At 43.4% G+C, this 11,254-nt stretch overlaps 1 protein-coding gene across 1 annotated transcript; it reads left to right on the top strand.

Annotated features, from left to right (window-relative positions):
- Window positions 1-741: 741 nt before the first annotated feature.
- LOC120028703 (vitamin K-dependent protein S-like) lies at window positions 742-10,900 on the top strand. The gene is made up of 8 exons (XM_038973931.1): window positions 742-977; window positions 1,628-1,743; window positions 2,867-3,056; window positions 4,899-5,060; window positions 6,140-6,305; window positions 7,238-7,395; window positions 8,199-8,424; window positions 10,346-10,900. The coding sequence occupies exons 1-8, from the start codon at window positions 897-899 to the stop codon at window positions 10,483-10,485; spliced, it is 1,239 nt and encodes a 412-aa protein (XP_038829859.1). The 5' UTR covers window positions 742-896; the 3' UTR covers window positions 10,486-10,900.
- The last annotated feature ends 354 nt before the right edge of the window (window positions 10,901-11,254 follow it).

The following is an 11,254-nucleotide window of genomic DNA, read 5'->3' as shown; positions in this document are numbered from 1 at the left end:
CCATGACCAAAAAGTACATCTTAATACATTCGTCAATGTAAAGACAAAATACCATTCTCTTTCATCAGACCATTCTCTTTACACAACAATGTTGTGACTGAAATTAAGTCGTCATTTAAGTCGTAACATTTGCTGGCTAAGATTCTTCATTTGTTTTGTCTCTATCGTCTGACATTGCTTTGATGTGCTACTTAGATGTCGAGGACCTAGCGTGAGACTTCTCAATTTCCACCTGCAGTTCACACAGTTTACCCTACTCCTGCAGATTGATACCAGTCTTTCTTTTCAAATGAAAGGAAGCATGTAATATCAAAAACATGTAAAACAAATCTCTTTAAGATGCCACAGCATGGCTTAAGATGGATTTGGAAGGTACTTGAATTTCTACTACGCCATCTTTTTTTCTGTCAACCAAACAAATTTGTTAAATAGACCATTGCTTTAAACAAAAAAATGGAACCTCCCAAGAGCAATGACTTCAAAAAGTGACAATGTTCCCACTCTGTGTTTGGACCAAATAATTACGTAATATGATTTCTGTGGTTTGGACACTATCTGAAACACACAAACACGCACCTCCTTGACCCAGACAGTGACCTCCCAATCATGGTTTATTTTGTTGTCTCGTCTCCATTCTTATCTGCTGTTGTGTCTGCTACGGCCAGGTTTGTGAAACTCTGGGAAAGAGACCGATTTCTTAAGACTTCTCAGACTCCCTGTAGCTCTTGCTTCATCAGCTGATGCTCCAGCCCAGTACAAAACCTTGAGGGCCAGCGAGGGACAAGGACCAAAGAATCGGCCCTGACAAGTATAGAATATAAACCCCATAAGGAACGTCTGGTTAAGAGAAGCAAGCACCCCAAAGGACTGTGAAAAGAAGTAGACCTTAGTAGATCATGTTTGCATTGAAGAGGTTTGTGGTGGCTCTGCTGACCCTAGGGATTTGGGTTCATCCAACGCTTGAACGGACACTGGAGGTAAGAGGCGACACAATGACGTTATTTTACTATACGGTTCTACTCTCTAACACACAGGGTTGGGGAGTAACTGATTGCATATAATCTGATTACAAAACGGAATCAGTTACGTTACCAGAAAAAATATTTTAATCAGATTACAGATACTTTTGAAAAACTAGACGAATACTTCTTAAAAAAAATACATTACACTTTTCTGTTTTCTCAATGACATTCAATTGAGCATTGAAAAAATGTGCAAGTTTTTAGCTTTGTTCCACCTGAGCGAGTGTGACCACAAATCAGAGACCACTAGGATGACACCAAATGCATTTGATGGATCTTTTTTGTCTTCTAATGCCTCTTAAGAGGAAAGTAATACAAAAGTAACACGTTACTGAGTTTGGGTAATCCAAATATTTGGTTACTGATTTTGGACAGGTAACTAGTAACCATAACGGATTACATTTAGAAAGTAACCTGGCCAACCCCGCTAACACAGTTACTGTGAGTACACTTGCACAGGTTTTTCCTCCATATTCTAATTAGTGCAGCAATTGTTAGAAATTGTTTGGTTATTTAAATGTCTCTCTTGTTGGTTTAGCTAGCTTTCCTATCATCACAATGTTTGCCTACATGAACAGTATTTTTGTGCTGTTTCAACCCCATAGCCATCACCGGAATGCTACTCTTTTGTCGAGTCCAGGTCCTCACATCTCCTGTACACTGGGAACAGCTCTGTGGGGAATGTCCCCATTCTGGAGTACAAGGTCACAGAGTTGACCAGGTAGGCTATAGAGATCATGACACCACTGAGCACTCTCCTTTCAGAACATTTAACCAGCCGGGCACATCTGGCTGAACCACACTGACTGAACCAGGTCTCACCTAGTCTCTCATTTACATACACTGAGTGTACAAAACATTAAGAACACCTTCCTAATATTGAGTTGCACCCCTCCCCCTCCCCCCTTTGCAATCAGAACAGCCTCAATTCGTCGGGGCATGGACTCTAAAAGGTGTCAAGCGTCCCACAGGGATATTTGCCCATTGTTGACGCCAATGCTTCCCACAGTTGTGGAAAGTTGGTTGGATGTCCTTTGGTGGTGGACCATTCTTGATACACACAGGAAACTGTTCAGTGTGAAAAACCCAGCAGCGTTGCAGTTCTTTACACAAACCGGCACCTACTACCATACCCTGTTCAAACAAACTTCCATTTTTGTCTTGCCAATCCATGTCTCAATTGTCTGAAGGGTTAAAAATCCTTCTTTAACCTGTCTCCTCCCCTTCATCTACACTGATTGAAGTGACATGAATAAGGGATCATAGCTTTCACCTGGTCAGTCTATGTCATGGAAAGAGCTTCTTTTTTTTTTAGGGGGTAGCTTTAATACTGCAGATAGATTGTAGCATCATGTCCAATCCCCCATATATTTTTTGGTGTGAGTGTGTATCTTATTTAAATATATTTTCCTTTATTATTTTCCCCTAACCCTACCACCCCTCCCTTAATTGGAGTAAACTAATGGACAACAAAACTTAGGCTTCTACTTCCAGCTTATACATACTATATACATTTTACGGACACAGTGTATTTTACGATAGTTATCTTTTGTTTGTTTTTAATTCCATCCTTCAGCTACCATCAACCCCTCCCATCTATCTGCGTTCATTCTATTTGCCATATATTTTTAACTGTGCTGTTTCACAAAAGTTCTGAACCTATATACATTTTACGGGCACAGTATATTTTACATTAGTTATCTTGTTATGAATCCCATTCTTCAGCTCCACTCAACCCCTCCCAGATCAATGTTTTGTACACTCAGTGTATGCTCAATAAGATGTAACGCTGTTCTGATGATCAGTGTGTTTTGACATGTCTGTCTCTTTCCGTCCATCTGTAGCTTTGACTCTGAGTTTGAGCTGCGTACTCTGGACCCTGAGGGGGTGATATTCTTTGGGGACATCGGCGGGCAGCAGAACTACTTCCTGCTTGCTGTGATCCGTGGGAACCTGAGCGTCCAGACGAGCCGCGGGGATGGACAGGTCCTCGTCACCTCTGGGTCCAAGATCAGTGACGGGGAGTGGAAGAAGGTGAAGTCCTGAACCGTGTCCTCTAAATGACTTTGTGACAGTAGGCTATACTTTACAGTGCCTTGCAAAAGTATTCATCCCCCTTGGCGTTTTTCCTATTTTATTGCATTACAACCTGTAATTTAAATTGATTTTTATTTGGATTTCATGTAATGGACATAAACAAAATAGTCCAAACTGGTGGAGTGAAATGGAAAAAAATTACTTGTTTCAAAAAAATAAAAAGCTGAAAAGTGGTGCTGTGCATATGTATTCACCCCCTTTGCTATGAAGCACCTAAATATGATCTGGTGCAACCAATTACCTTCAGAAGTCACATAATTAGTTAGATTGCACACAGGTGGACTTTATATAAGTGTCACATGATCTGTCACATGATCTCAGTGTATGTATATATATATATACATATACACCTGTTCTGAAAGGCCCCAGAGTCAGAAACACCACTAAACAAGGGGCACCACCAAGCAAGCGGCACCATGAAGACCAAGGAGCTCTCCAAACAGGTCAGGGACAAAGTTGTGGAGAAGTACAGAGGGTTGGGTTATAAAAAAAGAAATATCCAAAACTTTGAACATCCCACGGAGCACCATTAAATCCATTATTAAAAAATTGAAAGAATATGGCACCACTACAAACCTGCCAAGAGAGGGCTGCCCACCAAAACTCATGGACCAGGCAAGGAGGGCATTAATCAGAGAGGAAACAAAGAGACCAAAGATAACCCTGAAGGAGCTGCAAAGCTCCACAGCGGAGATTGGAGTATCTGTACCACTTTAAGCCGTACACTCCACAGAGCTGGGCTTTACGGAAGAGTGGCCAGAAAAAGCTATTGCTTAAAGAAAAAAATAAGTAAACACGTTTGGTGTTTGCCAGAAAGCATGTGGGAGACACCCCAAACATATGGAAGAAGGTACTCTGGTCAGATGAGACTAAAATTGAGCTTTTTGGCCATCAAGGAAAACGCTATGTCTGGAGCAAACTCAACACCTCTCATCACCCGAGAACACCATCCCTATAGTGAAGCATGGTGGTGGCAGCATCATGCTGTGGGGATGTTTTTCGTCGGCAGGAACTGGGAAACTGGTCAGAATTGAAGGAATGATGGATGGCGCTAAATACAGGGAAATTCTTGAGGGAAACCTGTTTCAGTCTTCCACAGATTTGAGACTGTGACGGAGGTTCACCTTCCAGCAGGACAATGACCCTACGCATACTGCTAAAGCAACACTTGAGTGGTTTAAGAGGAAACATTTAAATGTCTTGGAATGGCCTAGTCAAAGCCCAGACCTCAATCTAATTGAGAATCTGTGGTATGACTTAAAGATTGCTTTACACCAGCAGAACCCATTCAACTTGAAGGAGCTGGAGCAGTTATGCCTTGAAGAATGGGCAAAAATCCCAATGGCTAGATGTGCCAAGCTTATAGAGACATACCCCAAGAGACTTGCAGCTGTAATTGCTGAAAAGGTGGCTCTACAAATATTGACTTTGGGGGGGTGAATAGTTGTGCATGCTCAAGTTCTCAGGTTTTTTGTCTTATTTCTTGTTTGTTTCACAATAAAACATATTTTGCATCTTCAAAGTGGTATGCATGTTGTGTAAATCAAATACAACAAAATAAAAATGCCAAGGGGGTGAATACTTTTGCAAGCCACTGTAACCATAATAACATAATTATAATGTGGGGCATGTATAAGTAACTGCCAAAATAAAGGAAACACCAACATATAGTGTCTTTGTAGGGCCTAGGGCCACCACGACAGCTTCAATGCACCTTGGCATAAATTCTACAAGTGTCTGGAACTCTAAATCTTACCTGTACATTGTTCGTGGATGCAGATTGCAGTGATGAAACATGAGGGAACTGTGGCTGTACGCGTTGGCTCGGAGACAGCCGTCACAGTGCAGCAGTCTGCTGAGAGCCAGAGGGCCGAGATAGGCAACGGCGTCCTGAGAATCTCTATCGGAGACCTGCTCCCAGATAGCGGCGTTACCCTGGGGGTGAGTCTAAGTCCTGTTTCCCCCCACCAGACTGACAGGGAGCAGAATGGGAGCATGTGAGAGGACCAATGGGAAGGAATGTGGGTCTGTAGAGGGGTTAGGACCTAACAGGGACACAGCAGGGTTACAGACAGGCTGGAGGTGGGGGTGAGAGATAATTAGAATGGGTAGTGCTAGCATGTTGTGAGAGGTTTTTGACGGTTTTTGGGTCTGCACAGTAAAGGTTAGGACCTTTACATTCCATGGTTCGGAGCAACAGTAATAAAACACAGGGTTACAGATGGGGTGGGAGTGTGGTGGGGCATGGAGAGAGCAAGTGAAGGGGTAGAATTTGAAGAGGGAGCTTTATGGGGGAAGATGTTTGTCTGCAGAAGGCTTGGGAACCATTGTAATAATTACACAGGGGTTACGTCCCAAATTACCCCCTATTCCCTATTTAGTGTACTACTTTTGACCTATAAATGGAATAGGGTGCCATTTGGGACATGGCCTGGGTTGCAGAAGAGGGAGGGCATGGGGTGGAACATTGAAGGCTTGCTAGTGGGACACTAACTATATGGAAGAATGTGAGACTGTCTGTGGAGATGGGAGTTAACCATGAATCTGGCTGGTTCTCTTAACGTGAGATTTGCTTATCTAATCCGTGTGCAATGATAACCACTGTGCTCTCGCCAACTCTAATAATGATTTTCACAGCTGGACCGCACATCCTGAGACAGTTTTCTGGCACACCAACTTTCTCACCATGATGAGAACAACAGATCAAAGCAGAGCTCAGAGTTCAACCACTCCTGAGGGAGCATGAACTGCAATTCTTATAATTTTACTATATTTTATACCCAACACAAACAGCACGTCTCTGTTCTTCGAATGCACCCACTGTCCCTCATAATCTGAATTGGACTATTTTGCAATGGACAAATACAAACAAGAAAGAGCAGGGCTATGTAGTGAAGGGCAATCACATGGGGCTTGTTTTTCTATACCATTTCTGTCTGTCTGTCTGTCTGTCTGTCTGTCTGTCTGTCTGTCTGTCTGTCTGTCTGTCTGTCTGTCTGTCTGTCTGTCTGTCTGTCTAGCTGAACCCTCCTCTGGATGGCTGCATGCGGAGCTGGGACTGGGTCAGACAGGACTCCAGCATCCTAGAGCGGACCCTGCAGGATTCCAAGGTGCAGAGGTGCTGGGAACATATTGCCCCCGGGTCCTACTTTACTGGAGTCGGCTCTGTTGGTTTCAGCTCTCTAGGTAGGCCACCTCACTTCCCCGTCACATGACATGGGACAATATTTTTTTCTGTCCACGCACCATGACAGGGAAAAATTCTGGGCCCTATATTTTACGTCCCTGGAAACATTTAGCGGTAGTTTACCTTAATATAAGTTATTTGTTGGTCTTAGAATTAAACAATGAAACAATGAAAACTTGGGACTGAAAAATGTTGGAAACAGTTGTTTCAAAATTGTACATATTGCAATATTGACAACAATATCACGCCAAAAGACATGTGTTGGACTTAGAATGAAAGATTTTGGTAAAGAAGTTTTCAACTTGTAGTTTTAGTTTTTCATAGTTTTTATACTCCCATTCCATTAATCTTTTTCTTCACAGGGATTTTTGTAGAGCCTGTATTTGAATTCTAAGAGGAACACAGAACTCTTGCGGGAAGAAAACAATTAAGATTGTGGCTAAAAATGTGGAAACCTACCCCTTTTAAGAATGAATCCCTGGTTAACTCCCATCTCATTTACATTTACATAATTTAGCAGATGCTCTTATTCAGAACGACTTACAGGAGCAATTAAGGTTAAGTGCCTTGATCAAGGGCACATCGACAGATTTTCCACCTGCAGGCTCGGGGATTTGAACCAGCGACCTTTCGGTTACTGGCCCAACGCCAGTAACCGCTAGGCTGCCTGCCATCTCCACAGACAGTCTCACATGCTCCCGTACTGTAGCTACTGTCCCATGGTATTGCCTTCTTGCCATTACTTCAATAACATCTGAAGCTGAAGTTTAAGTACTTGAATCTGGTGCTTTCCTTGTTTTGTCAGTAAAGTAAAAAGTGTGAAGACATTCAATGGTCTGTAAAAGGAACACTGCATGGTTGTATAAACAAGAAAGTGCATAGATTAGGGTGCAGAGTGATATGTATGTTATGTTTGTCTTTGTGTCTGCAGTGTTGCTGGGAAACTCTTCAGCTGAGCCAGATGGTGCAGACTGGACTCTCTCTGTGGAGCTAGCTCTCAGAACGGTTTCAGCCAGAGGCTTTCTCTTCATTCTGGTAGACACTCAGAACGACTACATCCTCTCCTTGAAACTCAACCACCCTTCACAGGTAACACACCGCAACTATACAGCCTCAAGACCCAACTGATCTGGACCAGCACTTTGTTATGTTATAGTCTTTATCTTCTCTCATTCCTTCACTATTACTGCTTTGGAAATGCTTATGATCTTTAAGAATGGCATAATGGCAAAGACATGGTCTGTACACGCACGCATGGACACACACACTCATACACTCTCATTCACACACAAACTCACACGGGTCACTCAAACACACATCCACACATACACATACTGTACACACAGCAGCAGGTCACAAACAAGTCACACTCACACACTCCTGCCTCCGTTGAGTCTGGGACCTGACTTGATTAGCCCAATGCTCCCATGTTGTGATGTCATGCCAAATGCCAAGCAGGAAGAGGTCAAACTTTCCAAAAGAGGCTTTGTTGAAATTGTCACTGTCAGCATGCCATACTTTTAGATGTTTTAACTACTGGAAATCCCCCCAAATATCTATGTGAATAGATCTCTGTTGGCCTTCAACACACATTCTTTGTGCTGTGTGGAATAACCCCTGACTTTGACCTTTTACGTCTGTCTAGGGCACAAACAGATGTGTTGCTGTTTCCTGTTGCAGATTGTTCTGTTGATACCGATTGTTGATCTGGCATTCGCTGCCACTCCTTATGAAATTTGTTTCCATATGACAATGTGTTGACAATTTGTCCGGCCAGTGGAGGTCTTTTAAAACCCTAAACGAAGCATTAACTTATGGGGTGATATAATGCAAAAACAATCTCTCCTGGATAAGTTTGGATTCATCCATGGTTTGGGTTTCCTGTGCCCTAGGAACTGATGCTGCGTTTGAGGGGGACTCTGTTCTGGTCGCGCAGCTACCCTCAGACACTCTGCTCAGGTGAGAGTCAGTTCCTGCAGCTGCAGGTGAGGCCAGGCCAGCTAGTGATTGGCATGGGCGTAACCAAGGCAACCATGAGGTTGACGGATGGGGACTACGAGCTCCTGAAGAGGGTGTTGAGCCAACCAGGGAGCAGGGTGTACCTGGGGGGCGGGCCAGGTGAGCACTGAGTCTCAAATGACACCCTATTCCTTACATAGTGCACTACTTTAGGCCTGATACTTTTCTCCTCCAATCTTATCCGTGCTGTCTTCCCACATCAACTGATCCTAATCCTCTTACTCATTCACTATTCTACTCTTACACACGAAGGCCGCAAAGCCGAAACGTCTGTGTACGCTATCCCTGATGCAGTGAAAATAAAAACATCTAAAATGAAGTAAGCTTAATGCAACATGTTTTTAAGTGCGGACCCATCCCACCTTTTTACTATTCTACTCTTCCCACACTCTCTCACCCTCAAACCTTTCTCTTCTTTTCAGCTCTCTCCTTCGTTTCACCTCATTCTTCTTTTTTCATTCTTTTCCACAAACCATGTCCCAGAATCCTCTCCTCTCGTCCACTATTAATTGTCCTCTATATTCATGTTTCCTGGATCACCTCACAAATCAGATAAGCTAATGTCACACTGTATATAGATTTTTTTCTATTGTGTTGTTGACTGTACGTTTGTTTATTCCATGTGTAGCTCTGTGTTGTTGTTGTTTGTGTCGCACTGCTTTGCTTTATCTTGGGCAGGTCGCAGTGGTAAATGAGAACTTGTCCTCAACTGGCCGACCTGGTTAAATAAAGGTGAATGACCATATGCTTCCAGGTCATATGGCAACATATAGCTAATAAAAATGGGTGACTACATTCGGATGTAAACCATTTAAGAAAAAGCGTTTCTTCCTCCTTTAAATTATGATTGCTTTTTAGGGAAATTAAACTCGAAATTCAAAGTTTCTCCGATGTTTTCAGGTTGTGTAGATCCAGCTATGTGCCTGCTCAACCTCAAATGAATGTAAAAGATAAGCAAAACAAATCTGGAAGTTACATGGAGCTTATGTTTTCCATTTGATATCGTTGAATCTACAAAAGAAGACCTGGGACATGGACTTGTCCCAATAGAAGACGTCTGAGATCTGAAAACATAACTCACTTTAAGTACACAATATGTGTTTGACGCCCTCTTCCCTATATATTGCACAACTTTTGACCCGAGCGATGAAGAATCTAGAGTATGGGTTTCTTTAAGTGCTTGGAGGCGAATCGCATAACTATTACTTGATTGCACCTATAATGCTATTAATGAGACCGACTGGTGTTTATACAGTAGAGTACAGTCCATACAAGGTGTTCCGTATCTAGCTGTGTTCCAGAGGAGTGGAGGTGAAGCCTCTGTTGAGGACAAACACAGCAAGAGATAGGAGTTGTGGAGAGTAGCAGAGGTATCAAATTACAGGCAATTTCCCAGATGATATATCATGATGACTCCTATGGACATATGGTGTCAAGATGAAACAACAGTGTGAGCAGGTAGAGGTGTGAGCCGGTGGGGGTGTGAGCCGGTGGGGGTGTGGGCCGGTGGGGGTGTGGGCCGGTAGGGGTGTGAGCAGGTAGGGGTGTGAGCCGGTGGGGGTGTGAGCAGGTAGAGGTGTGGGCAGGTAGGGGTATGGGCAAGTATGGGTGTGGGCAGGTAGGGGAGTGGGCAGGTAGGGGTGTGAGCCGGTAGGGGTGTGGGCAGGTAGTGGTGTGAGCCGGTAGGGGTGTGGGCAGGTAGAGGTGTGGGCCGGTAGGGGTGTGGGCCGGTAGGGGTGTGGGCAGGTAGAGGTGTGAGCCGGTAGAGGTGTGGGCAGGTAGGGGTGTGGGCAGGTAGGGGTGTTAGCCCGGGGAGCCGTTAAACTTTACGAGTCTTTCTTCTGCTATCATTGTTTTTCTGCTATGAAATCGTGCAAATACTGTCACAAAGAGCTGCCCTATGTGGCCTTCACCTGTCCAGTCATTTCTCATCAGTGATTACTTATAGGAAGGGAGGAAGGAAAGAAGCACAATTCAATCCCTTGAACTGGGGCTATCTCTGACCTTTGACTGTGTCCAGAGGGTCTGTCCAGCTTCCACGGCTGTCTCCAGGCCAAGATCCAGGGTGTCAACGTTGACCTTGACCTGGCAGAGGTCAAACACGGGGATGTCCGCTCTCACAGCTGCCCTGCCGCCCTCGACATCCGAGATGGGAAGTAAAGGAGCCGCAGTTACACCCGACACTGCTTATAAGACTACACAAGGCTACATGAGGCTACACTGTTTTCTGTTTGGCTATTGTCTGTCTCTCAACATTTTACTGTCTCATGTGGCTATCTATGTAACAAGATGTAATACAGTACTGCAGAATGCAGTAACATTGTATTTTCTAATTGTATTTGTATTGAAGCATCTGACATGTGAGGGATGTTCATTTGAAGAACAAGAGAAGAATTGCGTTTTCTTTGTGTAGATCGTTTTGCATACATTTTTGGCAAACTTGGTACCTCACTGCAAAACTGTAACATGGCCTCTTTCACTTTATTTGCTGCATATTGTTTCTGTAATTTCCAGCAGAATTCCCCTCTAAGGAGGTAAAGCTAAACAGTACAGCTGAATTACCATGTCCACTCTTGTTAAGTCTGTGCGAATGGCAATAAAGCATTTGCTGCTTTTTATAGCTAATTGAGTAGCATTGCATTTTTTACATATATGTTGTAACTTCCCCCAAAGCTGTCCAAATGGTCAAAAACATTGTATTCTTTCTCACACTGATAAGTTCCTGAACCATTTCTTAATGTATTGTATGGATGCTATGCAAGTTTGATCTCTGTGTATTACGTTATACTTCCTATGAAAATAACTTAAGCAAGACAGAAGAGCCTTAGAACAGTTACTCTATAATCATCATTGACATGAGGGGCATGAACACTAAAAAAACAAGGAGTTCATCATCTTACCAGACAGAAGCTCTCATATACAGTTGCAG

This window comes from Salvelinus namaycush, chromosome 34 (genome assembly GCF_016432855.1).
Source record: "Salvelinus namaycush isolate Seneca chromosome 34, SaNama_1.0, whole genome shotgun sequence".
Classification (NCBI taxonomy): Eukaryota; Metazoa; Chordata; class Actinopteri; order Salmoniformes; family Salmonidae; genus Salvelinus; species Salvelinus namaycush.
This window is presented reverse-complemented; position numbering and strand designations above follow the sequence as displayed.